This window comes from Haliotis rufescens, unplaced genomic scaffold (assembly GCF_023055435.1).
Source record: "Haliotis rufescens isolate VD_foot unplaced genomic scaffold, xgHalRufe1.0.p SCAF_32, whole genome shotgun sequence".
NCBI classification, from domain to species: Eukaryota; Metazoa; Mollusca; class Gastropoda; order Lepetellida; family Haliotidae; genus Haliotis; species Haliotis rufescens.
In genome coordinates, this window is record NW_025964024.1 from 4,632,097 (window position 1) to 4,654,287 (window position 22,191).

The window sequence follows — 22,191 nt, forward strand, 5'->3', positions numbered from 1 at the left end:
GGGAGTATTATTGTAACGGTTGAATGTGTAATACAGTATACGTTTCGGTAGAGTGACTTATCTTGATGTTAACGAATAAAATTCTTCTTCTCAAGCTTCTGATTTTCTCACATGGTGGCGCCATACTCAAAGGGCCATAAGTTGTCTAATCTCGCGTTCTGGGAGATTTTCTACTTACAATTCTCATAATGATATAGCCCCTTTATCTATTAAGAAGCCCGAATGTGGAAGCACTGGAGTGTGATGCTTGTTTATGTATTGATCATGTAGCCTGAAGATATTAAGCAAACAAGGTGATAAAATATATTTATTACATGGGCACATTGTCAAGCTGGTGTTTGATTGGTCGTACTCCTTCGAAGTGTTTACCGCACGAAGTAGTGAGACGCTATACCTCTCGACCAGCTCGGCCAGAGTAGGGTAACAAGTAGACATAAATACCCACGTATTGGTTAATTACTAGGACCCGTCTCCTTAAGCCACTGTGAGAGATGGAGACCTTGTCTCGTGAAACTAACCTCACAGAGCACGGTGAAGACTGTTAAATTGGTTATATGCGTTTACAACGACACACCACGGACGCAACCTCAAGTCATTAAAGTTTAACGTGGGGAGAATTGTGTGGATGGAGAGGAGAAGCCGTGTGTTTAAGGTAGGTGCAGTCGGCAGAAGGAGAATAATTTTATACCGCGTAATATATAACACTTACTTTTTATTGAAATGCAGTAATTCTACAAAAATGTAAACAATTTATTTAGTAGGTTCAGTCCCATATATGTCAGTCGAGGACATTTAAACAATAACAGGTCGATCCATTACACAAATTGAAATAGATTGTTAAATTTTCTGACAAATTATTTTTTGTGGAATTAGAATTTATTTCTTGTTATTTATTTCGAAGTTTTAAGATTTGTAAAAGTACTAATACGATTTTGTAATTCAATCCTACGTCGCCACTCCGGGTTTTGTGGTGTACATTGGCCAGGACAGGCCTTCTGCAAACACCGTCTCCGGGGTGCAAACGTCTTTGAAAGTCATTAATCAGTGCCTCTGTATCACTTATGTGATTACACATATGAGATAGGACGTATAAGAAATGCCGTGGAGGGTTTCCGTTCACAAGATTGGAGTAATATATCAGTCGAGGGATTAACCTGTTCTGAAGAGAGAGACACTGAACTCAGTGCAGGGTGGGAGACGGACGATGTACGGAGTGTACATGCCGAGTTTGTGTACTGAAAGTTTAATCTGAATATTTTGATAGGTGCAGTTGATGGGTTTTTTTTATATTAACATCTAGTTTTCCATTTCAGGTATTATATTAATATGTTGTGAGTTAAAGCAACGTGTCTCAGAGGTTCTCGTACGGAAGTTTCAGGAGCGTTGCCACTTCATCTAGTTTTGTCTTGCACGAGAACTGGATATATAATACACGTGTTTGTGATACGTTATCCCCTCAGGACTGAGGTATTGAAAGTTAGGAATAATACTTCTCGTGACACGTGCTTTCTAGGATTCGAGTGATGTTGTGGACAATGTCGCTATAGCTAACGTGTCCAGACAAGTTGCCGCCAATACCCTGAATCCGATATATACATAACTTGTGCTTCCTTGACACGACGGAGATGACAACGTGGTGAACGACGACGACAACGTTTGTATGTGAATACACAGCGGTGGATACTGAATTAACGCCCCAACAGCAGCAGCATGGAGGACACCGACGTCGACCGATACCTGAAGGAGAGTTGTCGCAGCTTCCGGGAGGCGAAGGTGAAGAACTCGGCCAGGCGGAACTCTCTGATGAAGAAGACTCTCGGGATTGAAAACGAACGCAAGATGGCGACAGTAAAGATGAGCAGGGAGGAGAAACAGCTGAGGGAACAGCTGCGACAGATGCAGATGGGGAAGAAGGTCGTCACTGGCAACGCACACAAAGGTAGGTGGCATGTAATGCAGCAGTAGCAGGTACCAACCAGTCTGTATAAAACATCTATCATAGAGAAAGGTACATGGTGGTTGACACGGAGAGTACAGATCTAAATATACTGCCGGGCAAAAGAAAGTATACACCCATATTTGATAGTGGCTAAAATTGAACAACAAGAAATGACTATTCGATCGAGATGTATTTGACGGGTATCATAGTGTTGTTTTTGACCCTATGTCTGCAGTGTTTCGGCGACTGTTTTCGGTGTAGACCTAGTAACGTTTTCATACCGTTTGTAATTGTTTGGTCAAAATCAAATTTTCACTCAAACATTCAAATATCAAGAATATATTCAGTTAATCATTTGATGAATGTCCAAGCCAAATTTGGGAATTTTATCCTTTGATTGTGGGTTTGAATCCCAGATTCGCCCTCATAATGTTTCTAGGTTTGTCAATACCATCCCTGTGCTCATGGGTTTCACCAACAGGATAAACGTCTGAGACCTGCATTACTTCGGGCTTTCCTCCCACATTAAGCTGGCACGCCGTGATATAACTGGAATACTGTTAAAAGCTGCGTTAAGCACTCACTCAGTTGCAATGAAAAGCATTCGTTGAGAGTGACGTCTTTAGAGTACACTGCACTCAGTTTACGGCTGTTAACACCAGTGCTGTTCTGCCCTCAAGATGAGTGAGTGAGTATGTGAGTTGGGTTTAACGCCGCTTTTAACAGTATTCCAGTTATATCAGTGTGTCCCTCAAGATGAAGGAGACCCGTGAAGATCCGGGGTAGAATAGGTCTTCAGCAACCCATGCTTGCCGTAAAAGGCGACTATGCTTGTCGTAAAAGGCGACTAACGGGATCGGGTGGTCAGGCTCGCTGACTTGGTTGATGCATGTCATCGATCCCAATTGCGTGGATCGATGTTCATGATGTAAATCACTGGGTTGTCTGGTCCAGACTCGATTATTTACAGACCGCCGTCATATATCTGGAATATTGCCGAGTGCGGCGTAAAACAACAAACCAAACCACAGAAACCAAGATGAAGGACATTGTGAAGATAGGGGAGATTGACGGGATAGTGCAGTCAGATCCGCTGATTTGTTTGATGCATGTATGCCGTCATATCGTATATGGATACTCATGACGTCAATCACAGGATTGCCTGGTCTAGACTTGATGATTTACAGACCGCCGTCGTATAGCTGGAATATTGCTATGTGCGGCGTTGAACAACAAACAAACTGTTTATGTAAACGAATATATTAATTTATGGCTCATGTTTATTTGTGTGTTGTGTTATGGACACCAGCTGGAATGAATCAGAGGCCATTGACACGCCCGAGAACCATTCCTGTCAGTTTTGAAAAGACAACGTATTGTTTGTGACGCTGTGGTTTTGTTTGAAGGCCTTGACAAGAAGACGCCATCCAAGTCAGACGCCAAGAAGCGCCCGATCCCTTCTTGTGATGTCGATCCCTACCCCGTCACCTTCGCCGACAGGACACCCTCGCCTCACCGGAAGGGCAAATTTGAAGAAAAGGGTAGGTTGCCTCTATATTTAACCGTCACGTGGGACGAAAAGCTGACTGATTTTTGGTGAGTGCGGTCGTTGGTTGTGGGTTCAAATCCCAGATTTGGTAAATTGACCGTGCCCATGGATTTCACCAAGGTGTTAAACGACTAACTGGCACGTGACATTAGACTAACTAGCTGACATACACCTTTCAATCAGCTGAGCTTGCGTTACCGGCTGTTACTGGTCCTGTCGTAGGCGTCTCTCCATCTCATCCCAGACATGTTCTATGGTGGAAAAACCGGAGAATCACAAAGTCTGTTACAACATGTGCAACGTGATAGCTGGCATTATCCTGTAACGTAACTTTACGTCCCAGCATTACGTCCCTGCATTTGCACAAAGGGTAGAATATGATCTCGAACGACGTCGTCCAGGTAGCGTACGCCATTCAAACTGCTATTAACAATGATGAGTTGTGTTCTCCCATGAGTTGTGATGACACCCCATACCATTACACCTCCACACGTAAACTAACGACGTTAAGTAACGCAAGCATCGCTGAAACGTTCTACTGGGCACCCATATAGACCCCTGACGACCATCAGAGATGTCCAGATAAAAACCTGGTCTCCTCTGCGCCAAGTATACTTATTACTGTCCCAGCCTTGTCCTCTGATCCTTATAAGCTGTCTGCACCAAACTAGGCGTGGCTGACGATGACGTTGAAGCAAACTGGGGCGTATCGCCGGACGTCGGGGCCGGATGTTGTGCTCCCTCAACCGGTTGCGCACGGTTCTGCCACTTATTGGTTTCAAACCAGGAATTGTCTCAGCTGCCAATGTGGCAGTTTTGTATCGATTCCTCAGATGCACCAACCGAATATGGTTGTCCTGTTGACATGACTTCACACGTGGACGACCGGCCCGTGGCAATTGCAAGACATGAGTTTTGACCTGCTGTAGATAATGTTTACAAAGAGATAATGTTGTGTTTCGATGAACATTGAATGTCTGGCAACTTCGTTTGCGCCATTCCTGTTTGCAGCATAACCACGGCGCGTAGACGTGCATTTTCGGCAAGCCGTGGCACTGAGTAAGCGTTATTTACGGTTAAACGGCGGACTCGATAGCTAATCATTCAATGTGTGCAGTTCACGTTCACTAACCACGTGTGGACAAAAACACCCAAATGGTCCGCCGTGCATTAACATGCATGTGCAAAATGGGCGATGCATTCATGAATATGTAATAAAAGATGCATTGTTTAATTTCAGAATAAATGTATATTTTATTGAACTTTATATGAAGTACAGTTATTATTTTCCGTTAGTATATGTTATGCTGCTCGGCATTACAACAAAATGGCGTGATGTTCAACATTCAATGCGTTTATATGTGCAGCAGGATCAGCGTATGTTCCATAATGAAGGTATCCATCGTTGTAAGTCCAATTTCGTCTTTTAAAGTTAGAGTGAGCATGGTTTTACGACGCTTTTAGCAATATTCCTGCAATATCACGACGGGGGACACCAGAAATGGGCTTCACACATTGTACCCATGTCGGGAATCGAACCCGGGTCTTCGGCGTGACGAACGAACGCTTTAACCACTAGGCTACCCGACCGCCCCTTTTTGAAGTTAGAAGTAGCAACAAATCAAATTTGGATTTGTTATAAGCAACACCATCTAGCGAACAACATTAACGTTGATATGACTCATTCGACGTAGTGTCTTCCTGTCATGTTTCTATCTTCATGGGCCGCCTCTGTGGTCTGCCCGGAGAGCGGAAGGTCGGGGGTTCGATCCCCGACCGCGTCATCCCAAAATACATTAAAATATGGTACTTGTTGTTACCCTGTCTGGCACTCGGCATCAAGGGATCAAACATAGACTGGTCGGCTCGGAGTCAGTATACTGTCTGAGTGGGGTATTCATGTTAAACTGCGCATGGTATCTCGGTGTGCTAGCACTATAAAACCGGCATTAGTCTGGACCAGCATAAACAACCACACAGGCATGCCTGTAAGTCGCTATATCAGCGCAATAATCTTGAACGCGACGTTAAACCCCATTTAACCTCCTCTTTCCTCATTACGATAGTGACTGTGACGAGCCAATAGGTGCAACTCATGTTATTCATTTTTCCACGTTTCAATCATTCATTTTTATACCCATTCTTTCCTTCGTGGCATTAGTCTTATTTCATATTTTTTATAAATTACGTGGTTAGTTTTCAGAAATCTGTCTGGAAGAGAATATATCGACAGTCTCCAGTAAAGTTGAGATTGACGTGACATGGTGTCGTCTCGTGTTATCTCTGCAGTGCTGTTCAGGGCACGGACTCATCGATCGCCTGTCAATATCACCAGTCAACTTCCGACTTACTTAATCAAACACGGCGCCCAGTTTACCCCGGCATCAGGCAAATGAAATATTTGTTTGGGTATAGGCAAGACTTTACATTGGTGATCGGTCTTAATGATAACTGGAACCATGCCTCTTGGTATCCGTGTGTCTTTCTGAAATTGTGTGTATATGTGTGAACTCATGTCAGTCATAGGATTTTACTGTAGACGTTAGGCTTCCCACCGATGCCCAGTAGTTAAAGTCATGCAACATTTTACAAGACATTAAGGAAATCGCAGCTGAAAATGTCCTTTATTCTGAATTCACATTCGCACATGCACGCGGAAAGGGCTGATAGGATTTCTTTTTTCTATCTTTGCTGCGTTTCGGTAAAGTTTTTTTCTCCCGCATAATCAGCTCGACGGTCCTAGGTTTCTGGCACATCTAAGGGACATAACTGTACACAGCGATTTACGTCGACTTATACGATTGGGCCACTCGTGCCCACTTTACACGTAGATGGTTGCCTTCTATAAGCATATAACATAAGTATAGAAGTCTTTGAAAAATGACACAAGTTGACATTGTCCTAGTGAAGTCTTCAAGCTCAACAGAGTTGCGCCCCAAGCCGGTCTTGAGTCCAGGTCTTGCTAGTGCTAATTTGCTGTATACCTGATCCTCAAATGGGTGAAAGTGAATTTCGTGGCGGGTCTACCAGATCAAAAGTCTTCTCCTCTATTATAACGGAACCATTCGTTCACAATCCTAGTTTCTCTTCACCCTTCCAGGTCGACTTCACGCTGCCAGACGACAGAGAAGAACCTCGCGAGAGTTTGAGGATCTCCGCGTGAACACGACGACGGGAAAGCTCCTTGCAGCGAAGACTCACAGCTCCAAACTGCTCATCCCATCTAGCCTCTCGCCCTCCATAGCCAGAAGGCTCATAGGATCACAAAATAGCATGTCTTCCAGCGATGACCTCACTGGATCTGATGACCCGGAAGTACTTGGATCAGAAAGGAAGTCGAAGGAGTCTGGGAGCCAACAGGATCTCCGAACCAAGAAGGGGAAAGACGGTTAAGCGGAGAAGTGAACTTATGCTGTTAATTTAAACATGTTTTTCGTATATGCTCTGACGGGTAGAGAAAATGGACTGGTGTATGCGTGTCTCAAAAGTGAGGTCGACTCGAGTGCCCGATTTCAACGGTAATGTCATCGATGTTAATATGCGTCAACATAGTGCATAGAACATGTAAAGTAAAATTAAAAAGTAAAGATGTAAGTTACATCGCCTGGTCGGGCACTAGAGTCCTCGACGTAGGACGGGAAAGTACTCGAGTACCCGTCAGGGCCGTGCTTAACGGTATTGACTTGTTGAAGGATACTTGTTGCATTTGTAGATTCCATAAACAAGCATGTATTCCCCTACCGTATATGTTTGTTTCAGCTATTTGATTGTTGTGACTGTTGTGTTGATTGCGCATAGTGCCATTAGCTGAGGCTGGTCTCCCGATACAGTTAATCACACTGACAGAAAGTGACCACAAATACATATATGGACATACACTCACGAATGAATGATTTACACTGATGACACCGAGTGCTTGTGAAAACGGTCTTCGTGAAACGGCCATGGATAGTTTGTCCTGCGCAGTGACTGGAATTTATATTTTTTAGGAATTTCTTTTTACTAAAAGCCAAGGCAACTCTAGATCAAACTAACCAAGTCTCACTTCTTTGATAGGCATTTAGAAGTTGGAGTACCAAGTAAGGATAAGAATTTATGGATGAACAACTTCTTTATTACAATTAAGAGCCACGTTTCGGTGTAGGTTCTAACACCATTATTAAGCATGTTATCCTTACTTAACCAAGTCTAGTTTGCTTGATGGAAACAGCAGAAGAGGAAAGGTTCTTTCGAAGAAATGTTTTTAAAGACATGTTTTCATTGACTAAGTGTTGGTCTATTGTATAGTTTGTGAACTGAGACATGAACCGGTAGCTGTACATGGTGAACCGACAGAACAACCTGCTACCTTAGGAAGGTTGAGACATACAAACGTCGATGGTGCCAGGCCATTATGTATTGTGGTAGTTGGGACAATGATGCATGATTGGGAAAGATAAACCTCAACGAGTCCATCCTCGCTAATCCAGTGTAGCTAGTTCCTTTGTCCAATGAATTAATGTGGTTTCGTCGTTTGCAGATTCCTAGAGTAGTGTAGTACATCAACCCAGCAACCCAGTACCATCCGTCCGCCGCACTGTATATATACTCATATATCCGAACATTTAGCTTGTGTTGATTGAAAGTTGCTGTGTTCGATCTATAGCTAGGGGCACGGGTGGCCCAGTCGTCTAAGGCGCCGCGATTGGCAGAGTTGCGTCCCTTGGACACGTCTGAGACCTATAATTGTGGGTTCAAATCCCGGTTCGCCCCGAACATGTTTCTAGGTTTCTCAGCACCATACGTGCTCACGGGTTTCACCGAAGTAGTAAACGTCTGAGACCTGCATCACTTCGGGCTTTCCTTCAAAATTAAGCTGACACGCCGTGATATAACTGGAATACTGTTAAAAGCGGCGTTAAACCCAACTCACTCACTCACCCACTCACTCACTCACTGGATCTATAGCTGGTACCGATAGTACAAATTGTCCGTAGAGTTAGTGTCATAGGAAAACGGACACTATGTATTATAGACTGTCGACAAAAGCTATAGATGTGAATATCTTTACGACCAATCAATAGTCGTATCTCAGAGATTTCATATGATTCTGGATTCTGTGTCCGCTTGTCGCGGGGTTGAACCCTCTTCTGTACTCCCAAGTTATGAGACATGGCCTTGTTGTTTCAGTGTGAGCTCTCCTCCCACTTCAGCGAGTGAATGAGGTTTAACGTCACCGTGAACAGTATTCCAGTTATATCACTGTGTGTTAGCTTAATGTGGGAGGAAAGCCGGTCTCAGACGTTTACCACTTTGATGAAACCCACGCGCAGCACGTGTATAGCGCTGACAAAACAAGAAATAGATCGGGGCGAACCGGGATTCGAACCCACGATCATAGGTTCCCGCCTCTTTAAGCTGACCTAATTGTTTAAAAAGACCACTTTATAATTATGTATATGTTTTCATAAAGTTTACTTGGTGTTAGATTTGACCTTACCTTACCGTTTAATAAGGTTAAATAGGTTAAATAGTTGAAATGGCAATGGAGGCCTAAATTTGCTGGTAATGAATATCTGTTCATATATGTTTAATAAATAAAATATACTATTTAATTGCCAGAATTTGTACTATATATCTGTAACCATCACACAAGAGAGTCTGAAGACCACCTGGGTGTAATGGAAGACAATGGTTCCTCGCTGCTGCAGTTTAAAATTTGTTTCTATCTTAAACGCAAACCTGAAAAACTTTCTTTCCCCCATAATAATGCGTTTAGAAGCATTGTATCCTTATACGAGGGCTGGTCAAAAAGTTCTGAGCCTAACAAACAAAACCAAAAATTGTGAAAGTGTTGATAATGTTACTGCTTTTCAATACACTTCTTCGAACCACCCACATTGTCGCACAGCAGCCTTTGCAAGTCGAGAGGTGTGAGAAGAGGCATTGTCATGAAAAAGTTGAACCCCAGCAGTCAGCATTCCTCGCCGCTTTTCTTTGATAGAATCTCTCATGCGATGAAGCAAATCAGCCCAGTGGGCACCGGTAATCATCTTTTGACTTTCTAAGTAATTAACAAGGATCACACCCTTTGCATCCCAGAATACAGAGACCATTCCTTTCTTCTTTGATCTTGAAGACTTGAATTTCTTTGGTACCGGAGAAGTGGAATGGTGCCATTCCATAGATTGACGTTTTGACTTGGGATCATAGTGATAGACCAATGTTTCGTCACCCGTTATTAATCTCTTTTTGAATTTGACGAAATCCTCATAAAGTTGCTCTAAATTTTTTCTCGATGTAAGTCTTTTTTCCCTTAAGATCAGAATTGAGAAACTTTGGTACCCAACAAGCAGATATCTTATTCATCTGTAAATGTTCATGAATAATAGTTTCAATTGATCCATGGCTTACACCTTGTCTTCCTCAAGTTTGGGCTAGGAACCTTTTTACCAGCCCTCGTATAAGTTAAGAGTTAAGGAAACAAACGCATTTAGGACACTAAACACATGGATGTGTGGGATATTGTGGGTATTTAAAGACAATCCTTAAAGAGTTCTAAACATGACTCGCATCTGTTTAATACCTGAACCTATTTTAGAGATACATAACTGTAACGACTCACCGGTACCTACCACGATATGAGAATCACATGACAAGTGAGTATGGTTTTACGCCGCTTTTAGCAATATTCCAGCAATATCACGACTGGGGCACCACAAATTGCGCCCAAATGGGAAACGAACTTGGCTATCCAAACGCCCCTTGATATGAAGGTGAATTGTGAAATATTCTGATGGTATACATAGGTCTGCACCATGACTGTAGAATATCTGTATTTAATTGGATCAAAGTCAATCTATATGATAGAAATGGGCAAGTCTAGTAAGCACCAAACAGAAATTAGAAGAGAGAAATGTATTGTGTAATGAATGATTTAATAGGCTATATATTGGTCTAACAAAGGATTAGAAACCATAGTGGGTCTAAACGTCAGAAGATACATTTGTTTCGGTTTGGTTTCAAGTCTTCTTTTGATGGTGGAGTGCGTCACTTAGTGGGACACTAGTCGGACGATTCACATATGTAGGTGCTTAGATTCAAGTGATTCAATATGACACGTACACATTTCATGATGTATACTACTCAAAAGAAGTTAAGGAGCACCCAATTCTGTCATATAAATGTAGTTAATCTGTCATTATACGACAGATAAACTCCAGTCATATAAAAGAATTATCAACCTTGTGGTTGTTGATTATCCTAAATACACATAGATCAAGTCTCAGATTCACACAAGTCACTTGTTACAAAGTCTGCACTTAGGCCGACCATGGACACCAGATCTTGAGGAGAAAGTGCCACTTTAATATAAATATATATTTACGTTTTACGTATTGCATTGTGTGTATATTATCGGATATACTAAGACATACGTATACCGCCATTCCGCCATTTTGGTGAGGGATGTGCACGAGCTCATTCCTTAGTAACGGTTTCAGACGCCATTTTTGACGCCTCGCTAAAACAACAGGAGGTTTGTGGGCTTTATTAGTTGCATCAAACAAACATGGCGGATAGGAGTCCGGTATAGTGCATGTATATCTTGCGTGACAACCTTAACCCCATCCTCGATTATGTAGAGGATTATATCTCCATTCTATTACGTTAAATACCCTGGATCTATGCGTCACAAGGCTTCGTTTAGGAAGTCATGTCACCATCTCCATGTTTCTTATCACTAACATAGCATAGCTCTCGCTCATGAATATGGATTGGATGGCCTCCGTGGTCTAGTGGTAGAGCGTCCGCCCGGAGAGCGGAAGGTCCGGGGTTTCTATCCCTGGTGGCGTCATACCAAAATACGTTAAAAGATGGTACTTGTTGTTACTCTGCCTGGCGCTTGGTAATAAGGGACTAAAACAAGGACTCGGAGTCACTATACTGTGTCTGAGTGGGGTATTCATGTTAAACTGCGCATGGTATCAAGTTGGGCTAGCACTATAAATCGGCATCTCTACGAGCTAGTACAAGCAGCCACACACACACACACACACACACACACACACTCTCTCTCTCTCTCTCTCTCTCTCTCTCTCTCTCTCTCTCTCTCTCTCTCTCTCTCTCTCTCTCTCTCTATTAGTGCAATAATCTTGGACGCGACGTTAAACCCCGTTTCACCTCACCGCTATCGCTCATGAATGTGGATTGGATGGCTAGTGTACGCGCGTATCGAATCGGGCTAAAACCAAAGCATGGGTCCAAGGTATTTATTATAATAGTTATATAATACACTGGCCAATCGAGGATGCCCTCTCAATGCTGCTGGGTGAGTTGAAACAGGTCAACAAATAACTGTCCACGTGCAACTGTATACACAGTCAGAGCAATGAGCATGATCACATTTACCTTGACTTGAATAACGTCTGCTCGACCTCACATTCGCGAGGGTCTTAGCGTCCAATTTAAGAATTCTTGGGTCACGTCAGTGTACACAGCTACCGCACGTAAACTATACTGGCATTTTCGCATAGAATGCATGGCCACGCGTGCTCATAAGCTCAGGGCAAAATATTTTATTGATTTGTAACTCTTTGCAAGAAAAAAGACGAAAATTTAATCTTGAACATTGAAATTGAAACATTGGCATCCGCGTAGCAGATAAACATTTCATGGCATCCAGCGTACTGCACCAAGGGCATCCGAGATGCCACTTAACAAGGGCATAGCACGTAATCCGGTCCGGCGTCCCATGCCAAAAGGGTGTCGTCACTGCATGTGAGCATAACGTGGTTGTCTGTCATTTCTTCCCCTGTCGTTTAGGGGAGGCAAGTGGGGACATGGTTTGTTTCTGAACTCTCTTGCTGGCCGGGCTGCCAGGAGTGGGGGGACTCCCTGTATGTTCTCGAGGTTGTGGTGGCGTGCCAAGGGAGCTAACTCTGCTGTGAAGGTCTGACACCGACCTCTGTAAAGGTCGATGTGTCTTGTGAAGCTGACTGGACTTGTTTTCATCTGTCGATTTGGGGAGTGTGTCGTGTCCAGTGGCTTGTCGTCTTGGGCTGGAGGTTTTGGGACGAAGGAACCCTGATTTATGTGTGAGGGCAAACAGATGAAGACTTCCGGTGGCAGTATGCATCAGGAGATCCTCAAACTCTTTGGACTTCCGGCGGCCACGACTCCTGGTGTAAGCGAAACCTGGATGAAACGGGAAGGGTTTGTAAATATACTGTGACAAAAAGTAGGAGATAGTAAGAATCATCGAGACATATCTTCTGATCTATACAGTATTAGCAAATGGAAATGATTTAATCTTTTTTGCTGGGGAGGAGGCGATCAGATCTAATGGGTTCTTATGGTTGGTGTGATGAGATGGTGTCGCTCTAGATCGTTAAACAGGTCGGGGGTCGAATTCGAAACGTGCACTTTGCAGCCAACGTCACTAATATAGGGTAAATTCGCCTCTGTTGGCTAGACATGCACGAATTCTTTCGAGGCATGCTTCTGATGAGTCGACCAAGTCAGCTTGACTCATGTTGTTCTACTCATCTGCGAGATCAACACCGACTTCACTGAGAGTGGTGGGTGGATTCGACGTTGATGTGCACGTCTGCCAATCACGTCCCTGACGTGTTCAATGGGGCAAAAGTCAGGACAGAGTGCTGGCCATGGCATGACATTAATGTTCTGCTGTTGGGGGAATTGCGTCACAATTCTGGCACGATGAGCACGTGCCTTATCATCTTGAAAGATGAAACATTGCCCAACACGTTGTGTAAATGGCATTACTAGAGGTGCAATGATGCTACCCCGATAGTATTGACCTGTGACTCTGCCATGGACAATACGGAGCACAGATCGGCCAGTCATACGATGTTAACGTCCACAAAACGCTCATTATGACGTCTCCAAACCCGATTCCATGGACGTCAAGAGTGGACCTCGATTCGTCAGAAAGCCCAACGTCGATTATCCCAGTGCTGACGTTCCCTGCACTACTGATGTCTCTGATTCACATGACGTTATTGGATGACACGTGGACGTCGTGCACACAAATGCCATCTGTGCAACCGATTTCGCACCGTCTGGGCAAATACTCGTACATCAGTTTCCTAATGCAACTGGTCCCTTATCTGAGTGGCAGTTTGCAACCGATTTCTTAATGCCATTGTTTCTGACTAATCTGTCCTGGGCTGGAGTTATTGCCCTTTAGTGTCCAGAGCGGCGTCGATCATTGACGTTATGCGTTTGTTGGTATCGGGCCCACAATCTGCTGATGAATGAGAAGCATTCAGCATTTTGGGCAACACTATTCTGACCTGTGTCCACCTGCATCATGCCTATGGCACGTAAACGTTCAGCACGTTGCAAAGGTCGTATGATCAATGCTGTTGCTTCATATAATCATTAAATGTGTTTAATAAAGTGCCCTTGAGCGTTTGGTTCCAAGAAATCAATATGGGTCTGCTAACAACCGAGTCTGAGTAACAATGCCAAATCTTGCATACCACCCCTTGCACGTGCTGTCCTATGACACGTGCTTCATGGCGGCCAAAATGCTGTGTTTGGGAGCTTGATTTCTTCGGAAATGTCCTTGCCAGATAAGTCATTTACTTTGGTGTATTTTCCTGTAGTTTCACCTCAAAATAAAATATCCCCTACTTTTTACACTCTAATAAATAAATTATCCCCTACTTTTTACACTCTAATAAATAAATTGCAAGTGATTCCATAGTATTTTTTTTTTTGACCAAGCAATTCTTTTTCAGCAGTGATGATTAAAAAAACCCGAAAAATTAGGCCACGCCCACTACTGTTTCCTATTTAGCTGATAATAGGGTGGGCGGGTCTTGTGTTGCACGATTGCGCTGAATGAAGTCACTGATGTTGTAGACCTGCCTACAGTTCTTTGTGTTGAGGATCAAATAAACAGTATATTTATATATATATATTTATAAGAATTGAGCTTTTGGTATGAAGGTTATGACGTAAAAACCGCCATGCACAAAGTGTAAATCTGCGTAGTTTTGACAGTTTTACCTCCATAAACGCAAGAAGTATTTCAATTTCAGTCTTTAAGCAAACGTCCCTACCTTCAGTACTGAATCTACTGGACGGGTCGAATACATCACTGCCACACTTGTTCTTCATCAGAGTGACGAGGTCCACCTCCCCGTCGCTGTCTGTGGACATCACATAATAACACATGTAATGCAAGAGGGAGTGCAGAACCCGGGGAGACAAGTTAAGAAAGTCTCCCTCTTTACAAAATGTCTATCAATGGCATCACAAATGTTGTTAAAAAATGTCTGTATTTATCATATAATGGGTAGGTTTCTCGGCAGGATAAAGCCAACGGATAAAAACGATATCCGTTGGGGTCATATGCGGATAGAGATGCAAATATCAAAGGTCAAGTAGGGACTACTTTCACTGTTTATAAACAAACATGGCGTCGCCCTCGTCATTCGGCGATCGAGTCAGAACTAACCATCGGGAATCTGGATAAACTACAGAGATAATTGCTATCATTATCAAAAGAACGGTCTAATATACTGAAAATCAGTGTCTAACTGTGACGTCGCGAAGGCATTTTATAAGTTTTGGCAACTTTGGAGAAACAATTTTGCGAGGGCACGAGGCCTAGCCAAGCGGGATCAGTAGCCATATCTGTGCTTGTAGACCTCTGCGGCTTAAAACCTTCTCCACAAATTAAAATAGTTGGATTTGGCGGAAATATGTTTGAATTGTTACCTTGTTTCGTTTTCTCGCTGTGTGTACATCTGACTACACTTCTTAACGTTATGACAGGACAGACCGACTGTCAACAACGTCAGACCGTGGCCGTGACGTCTCGTAGACTAGGTTTAGAGTAGCTTCCCTTTGACAAAGGGCAGTTACTCTAGCGGACAGACCGATGGATTGCCGTGAAAGGCAATTGTTGTTTTGCGTATATATGTCGCTTCGCCACTGTATAAGAAACAGATTTCAGTTAGAACTATATTGGCTACTGTCACTGTCCGACTGACATATCACTTACCCTGTGACGTAATAAATATTAAAGCGCGCATTCCAGGAAAACTCGCAAATTTTCGGTAATGTTTATGAGAGAGGGAAAGCGATTTTGAAGCACAGAATTAAAGAATGACATTATATGATAAAGAGGTTATCACGCTTGTGTATTTGGGGATGGTAAATATCCTGTATTAGGAATAAACACTATGTATTTAGCTCGCCAAGGCTCGCTAAATACAATGTTTATTCCTAATGCAGGATATTTACCATCCCCAAACACACTCGCGTGATAACCTCTATATATCATACAAGTTAAAACTTCTGTGGAATTATTTCTTATTTTCTTTGCCATTAGTGTGTGGGGCCGTATGCCAAAATGTACCAACTGTCTTGTAACACTACAGACATGCAGTTGGTATTTGGTTGTTTGTTTGTTTGTTTGTTGTTTAATGCCGCACAGCCGACGGCGGTCTGTAAATAATCATGAGCATCGATCCAATCAACTGGAATACGATGACATGCATCAACAAAGTCAGCGAGCCTGACCACCCAATCACGTTAGTCGCCTATTACGACAAGCATATTCGCCTTTTATGGCAAGAATGGGTTGCTGAAGACCTATTCTACCCCGGATCTTCACGGGGCTTGTTTGAAATAGGAATAGTGGACAATGCGGTTGGGTAAAACAATGGTGTTATTTGTCATCTACATCCTTCACACAAGAATCTCTCGCCGTCAGCTGCCGCAAGCGAGAAATCGTGGTTCAGTATGTTACACAAACCAAGTGTAGCAGGTTAATGTTGACTTTGCGGTGTTAATTATTCGGTCAACGGTTTCGCCGACCAAATGTTTTCTCCAAAAGGAATATACCATTAAAATTTTATACTTCTTTTCTTTCCTTTCAGTCATGAAAATACCGCCAAGACGTTTGGTCAATTTAGGAAAAATGTATTCTATGAAATTTATTTGGCCTTAGTTTATTTCACCAGCCGACAAAATGTAATGGAAAAAACGAAATGTGTTTTTTCATGTTATTTTCTATTTTCAACACTTATCCTACGGTTGTTGAACTATTATAGGAGAAGGTGTTCATATATACTCTTGAAAAAAATAGAGGATCATGAAATATAAATGTTAATACCAGGTATTAGAGCAAACATCCAGTGCAAGAGCGTTTATGTCTGTAAAACATAACGCCAAAACACATCCTGCAGTTTGCACGTGCCTCACACAGTAGGGTGCCATTCCCGAAAGGCGTGGTCGTGTCTGCCGACGTCGATATGAACGTCAATCCATTCTCAACCTGAGACCTCATGACAGATTTGGCGGTGGATCGGTTATGGTGTGGGGTGACATCACTATGACTGACCGAACCCCACTCAATATTGTGCAAGGAAGGGTCACTGGACAGTAGTATCGGGACAACATACTGACACCCTTTGTTTTCACGTTTGCAAGGCGTGTTAGTCGACGTTTTGTCTTTCAGGGCGACAACGCCCGTGCTCACTGTGCACGAATCGTCAATGCTCACCTCCAGCAGCACAACATCCATAGAATGCCATGGTCATCAATGAACCCAGACCTTTCCCCATTGAGCACGTTTGGGACATGATAGGGAGACGTGCGCGTCAACGTCATATGCCGCCGACCACGTCGGCTGAACTTGGTCAGCAAGAGGAGTGGAACAGACTCCCTGAAATCGCCATTTGGGCGACTCATATACGCAGTATGCCTCGTCGAGTGAATGAATGTTTGAAATATAAAAAAAAACATTTATCATAATAGTAGAACCTTATCCCGAGGTTGGCATAATAATTATCCCAGAAGATATTTTCTGACAAGGAAGTATCATGATTGGTAGTGATTTAATATTTATTTTATAGCCATTCACAAAACATTATCTTGTGTGTAAAGTCTCGCCGATCATTATAGTAACACTTCGTTATCGATCGATCAATAACTTAAAGCCATTTCAACGTGAAGTCCTTACATAAGCCTTGTCAACACTGTGCTCTCATACTAAAAATCTGCGTGTCTCGGACAACGGATAACCGGACATGGGTTCGATGACCCATGGACTTTCGAGATAATGCGATTTCGCTGGATCAGAGGGACAGGTTGTCAGCCAACGGCAACCACGACCATCGCCCTGTACACATGCTAATTGAAAGAAAAACCCGTATCCACGCTGCGGGTAGAAGCGTCGACTGGCAGACCAAAGTTACTTTATCAGTCAACAACAACAGTGTTGACACCTGTAGGTCGGAACGGCAGGTGATAAGGGTATTAATGAGAAACGATAGGTCTGAAATCAGGTTTTGATCAGGTATAACCGCTGTGATAGCTACACCACGTGAACACGACCTGGCGCTGGCGCCTTTTGCACCTACGCAGGGAGGCAAATACACTACATTGATCATTGTACATAACACAAAAAATAAAAGTCAATTTTACCGTACTACCCAAAAATGAATATAAATGTCAATTTCACCGTAATTCAGACAAATATTTTTGCATACCATGTGTTTTTATTATCGTGTATGTAAAACAAGAATCGTCCTGTTTAGAGTGAAATTCAGAATTGTTAATGATCATCCAGTTTAAGATTATTTCAAATAATATCCCCCACTCTACTTTATACGACAATGCTGATAAGTTAGCTTCTGCCAGCTACTAAGCTACCTTCAGTGACAAATATAAGCAGATCCAGATGGGGGGGTGGGTTGGAGGTGTGTGTTGTGAGGGGTGGGGGGCGGTGGGGGTGAGGGGTGGGGGGTGGAGGAGTGTGTTGGTTGGGAGGGGGGGGGGGGGGGTGCTAGTCTAAACGTATCGCAACATTATAACTAAATCAATTGGTATTGTATTAAAATATAAAAAAATACACTACGCAGATTGAAATTTTAGCAATCATCTGTGTTAACTGGTTATCCCAAAACGCATACCTACGTTTCCACAAAACGGTATCCGACATCACTAAACTTCACGGGACTTAACACATCGGTCTGCACAGTGATCAGTTACCACCCGATCCGTCAAATATTAACAACGCACCCTCGCATAATAGCCGAAAAATACACACACCCAAATCTCTTCTGAACGCTGAGATATAGTAAGGGAAAAACTTACCGTCCGAGCGGGGTTTGTGCTGGTCAATCCTAAGCCTGGTCAGTCGATCCAACATGGCCTTTCGTTCCACGTCGACTCGCCTGGACATCGCCGTCAAAAGGGGGGGAAAGTGTATATTGAGGTACGAATGACACACAGAGGGCTTCTGAACTTCAACACTGATTGTCCTATGCGGTGCACACACCAGGGTGGGTGTAATGGCCGCTAGCAGGTATCGATATGTGCTCAAAAACTATACAAGTCGCTTTTATACAGGAAATGCGGCATTGGATCAAAACAATTCAGAACCCCCGAATAAACTTAATTTTGACTCAGAACCAAATCCGGGTGAAATCACTATCAGAGCTCGTTCAAATGACGTCATCCAAGTAAATTCTGTAATTCAATTCTCATTAATATAACACAGTTACATCTGAGGTACTTTATGAGTACTGGGTCTGCACCTCGAGGTGCCCTTGACGCCTGCCGATCTGATTCCTGTCATACACCATGTCACCATTAGGAGTGTCTATAGCAATGAGAGGGGGGCGTGTCGCCGCGCGGACCTCAGTGTAAACAACCCTTTCAGGCTTGAGCGTTGTGATGTTAACGTGTAATCGAACCCCTTCTAATTAAATCCATGATAAATCGGCATTTACGTGAAGAGTGTTGATTTCGCTACTTTCATGTCGACCTTTCATCGATCTTCGGTATTAGTATTTCAAACGTTAACTGCGATATGTCGATAAATGCTACATTCTTGAAAGAATATCAATACACGCGTTTGCATTGTACTATACGAGCTACATACATGTAACTTGAAATAAAAATAAAACTCCATAAATTTTAACAATAAAAAGCACTAATTGCAGTCATCAGTCGTGTACGCGTGAAGATCCGGGTTAGAATAGGTCTTCAGCAACCCACGATTGCTGTAAAAGGCGACATTTACGAGGGGACTAACGGGATCGGCCTCGCTGACTTGGTTGATGCATGTCATCGTATCTCAATTGAGTGGATCGATTCTCTATTGTCAATCCCTGGATTGTCTGGTTCAGACTCGATTTACAGACCGTCATCATATAACTGGAATATTGATGACTGCGGCGTTAAACAAACAAACAAACAAACAAACAAACATCAGTGATGTACAATGAAATCAACAATTTTCAACAATTTACGAAAGTGAAGTTATTCACACATATGTTCTTTTCAAACCTATGACGTGTTAGCGTATGATGACCTTGTACATTGACAAAAGTCTATCTTACTAAGGTATAACAGTTTTCATGTATTAAGTACCATACGTCCCGTGCTCACAGGACTGCATTTGAACACAATTTTCAACCAGGCATTATGTTTTTTGAATCATCAAGCGACTAGGTATTCTCTGTTGATGAAAATGGGCAAAATTGGCAACCGCGCTTTCGTCAAGTATTTCCAACTGAGAGGGTTAAGTCCATCAGCCATCCATGCGGACATGGTGTCAACTTTAGTGGGGGTAATGCTCCTTTCTTTGCCACATTTAGGAGATTATGAGATGGGCAGTTCACGGGGAGAAGGGAGAGCCTCGAAGATGATCCATGATCGGGAAAGGCCTTCAACTGATACCACTAGGGAAAATGTTGATAAATTAAGTGAGATGATTTTGATTTTGATCGATGACTCACCACACATTACAGGGCCAATACAGAAGGCATCTCTCAAGATCTTATGGCACGCTGGGTTCCAAGACTTCTGACTCACACCAAGTTCATCATCTCGTGAGAACTTCCGTCGTTTTGAAGCAAACCCAGCAGATTCTGTTGAGCGACTTGGTGAATCTTGGGTGAATCTTGGGTAAATCTTGGGTGAATCTTGGGTGAATCTTGGGTAAATCTTGGGTGAATCTTGGGTGAATCTTGGGTGAATCTTGGGTAAATCTTGGGTGAATCTTGGGTGAATCTTGGGTGAATCTTGGGTTAGTCTTGGTTCCACCACTCTAAGTCCTTAGGCAACAATGTGAGAATATCAAGGCTAAAAATAGTCCTGTAAAACTCACTAAAGGTGTGTTACTCCACGGGACAATGCACTGAACAGAAGCCAGGGTTGAAATGCATGACTGTGGCTTTGAACTCACTGAACACCCTCCGTCTTTACCAGATTTGGCACCGTCAGATTTCCACCTCTTCCCAAAGTTGAAGAAGGAAGTGTCTGGCAAGCATTATCCAAAGCCTTCTTTCTACACCAGTAGGACCAGGCTCTCCAGCATCGTTGGCAGAAGTGTGTGTACCTGATCAGAGGGGATTATGTTGAAAGATAAATAGCAGCCAACTACATTAACGCAGCTCATCATGTTTAGGCTCTAAACCATTCAGTCACCCAGGAGATGAAACGTATTCATGACGTCCGGTACCAACTGATGCATGGCGGGCAACCAAGATCAACGACAATATGTTACGATGAAGATGTCAAGAAAATATGAACATGTTTAATTGTTTCTTCTAATTGCATATTAGTAGAACCAACCGATACATACACTTTGCATGTCATTGCAGTTGCTTGTTCTGGACGCGGTGCATAGTTAGGTGGCATCTTCCCAATGTCGTCAGCCGTGATTAGTACTTGACGCAGTTGTTACTCGACTAAGGATCGATGCCATGGTAACACAGAAAGGGTATCCCTGGTTACCCCAGTGGATGTGGTTGGTGTTCTTCACTGTGGATTCTTCAGTGAATTTGGGGTTGATTTACGTCCAGGAGACCGCCTGCAGTGAGTGCCTGCTTGAAAAGGGAGAGAGTGCTTAAGCCTTCTTGAGAGTCTTAACACCGATGTGTGATAAATTGGTTATATCGGGCGATATTGATGTCGTATAAAAATTGATTAATGGGCTGCAGCAGTGTGGACGACATACAACTTATTCCACATGTAGGAACATATTTGGTCTGAATTTAACTATGGATGTACGGCATATAAAAACGGGCTCATGATTTAATTAGGTTAAATCAGATTTTGATAATCGTGATATTTGCATTTCCCAATTTAAGATTATGTTAACCTGACATTTATCTACATATAATTGTTGTTTGTTTGTTGTTTAACGCCACACTCAGCAATATTCCAGCTATATGAAGGCGGTAATCAACATATAACATTAAAGAAGATTAGTCATCCGGAAAATGTCTAGAATTTGGTTGAAGGAATCAGAGGCGCTTAATATTGTTTTGGCATATTCATATTTGAGAAAAATACTGGTCAAATAAATCACTTCTACTCTATGTGTCTTTGTTTGTTTGTTTGTCTGTTGTTTAACGCCGCACTTAGCAATATTCCAGCTATATGGCAGAGGTAAGTGAATAATCGAGTCTGGACCAGACAATCCAGTGATTGACATCATGAGCATCGATCCACGCAACTGGGATACGAGGACATGCACCAACCGAGACTGACCACCCGATCCCGTTAGTCGCCTCTTACGACAAGCATAGTAGCCTATACGGCAAACATGGGTTGCTGAAGACCTGTTCTACCCGGGTCTTCGCGGGTCTCTATGTGTCACTAAATACAGACTGGTTTAATTATAGGGTACAGACTCAGAGAATGTCGTGACGTTGGACTGACGTACGTT

At 42.9% G+C, this 22,191-nt stretch overlaps 2 protein-coding genes across 4 annotated transcripts; one reads left to right on the forward strand and one right to left on the reverse strand.

The window, feature by feature from the left end:
* Positions 1 to 369: 369 nt before the first annotated feature.
* Positions 370 to 8,249, forward strand: LOC124147659. 3 transcript variants are annotated; one of them, XM_046518347.2, is made up of 4 exons: positions 370 to 652; positions 1,314 to 1,939; positions 3,346 to 3,480; positions 6,589 to 8,249. In XM_046518347.2, exons 2-4 carry the CDS (start codon positions 1,711 to 1,713, stop codon positions 6,879 to 6,881), a joined length of 657 nt encoding a protein of 218 aa, XP_046374303.2. In that variant the 5' UTR covers positions 370 to 652; positions 1,314 to 1,710; the 3' UTR covers positions 6,882 to 8,249. The 3 variants fall into 3 exon arrangements, with proteins under 3 accessions (XP_046374303.2, XP_048236691.1, XP_048236692.1); XM_048380735.1 differs by lacking the exon at positions 370 to 652 and adding an exon at positions 1,153 to 1,206; XM_048380734.1 differs by lacking the exon at positions 370 to 652 and having other exon boundaries at positions 1,135 to 1,939.
* Positions 8,250 to 12,027: 3,778 nt separating this feature from the next.
* Positions 12,028 to 19,034, reverse strand: LOC124147621. Its single transcript, XM_046518299.2, has 3 exons — positions 18,606 to 19,034; positions 14,558 to 14,647; positions 12,028 to 12,662 (listed from the first exon to the last, which is right to left on the reverse strand). Exons 1-3 carry the CDS (start codon positions 18,691 to 18,693, stop codon positions 12,268 to 12,270), a joined length of 573 nt encoding a protein of 190 aa, XP_046374255.2. The 5' UTR covers positions 18,694 to 19,034; the 3' UTR covers positions 12,028 to 12,267.
* Positions 19,035 to 22,191: the final 3,157 nt, after the last annotated feature.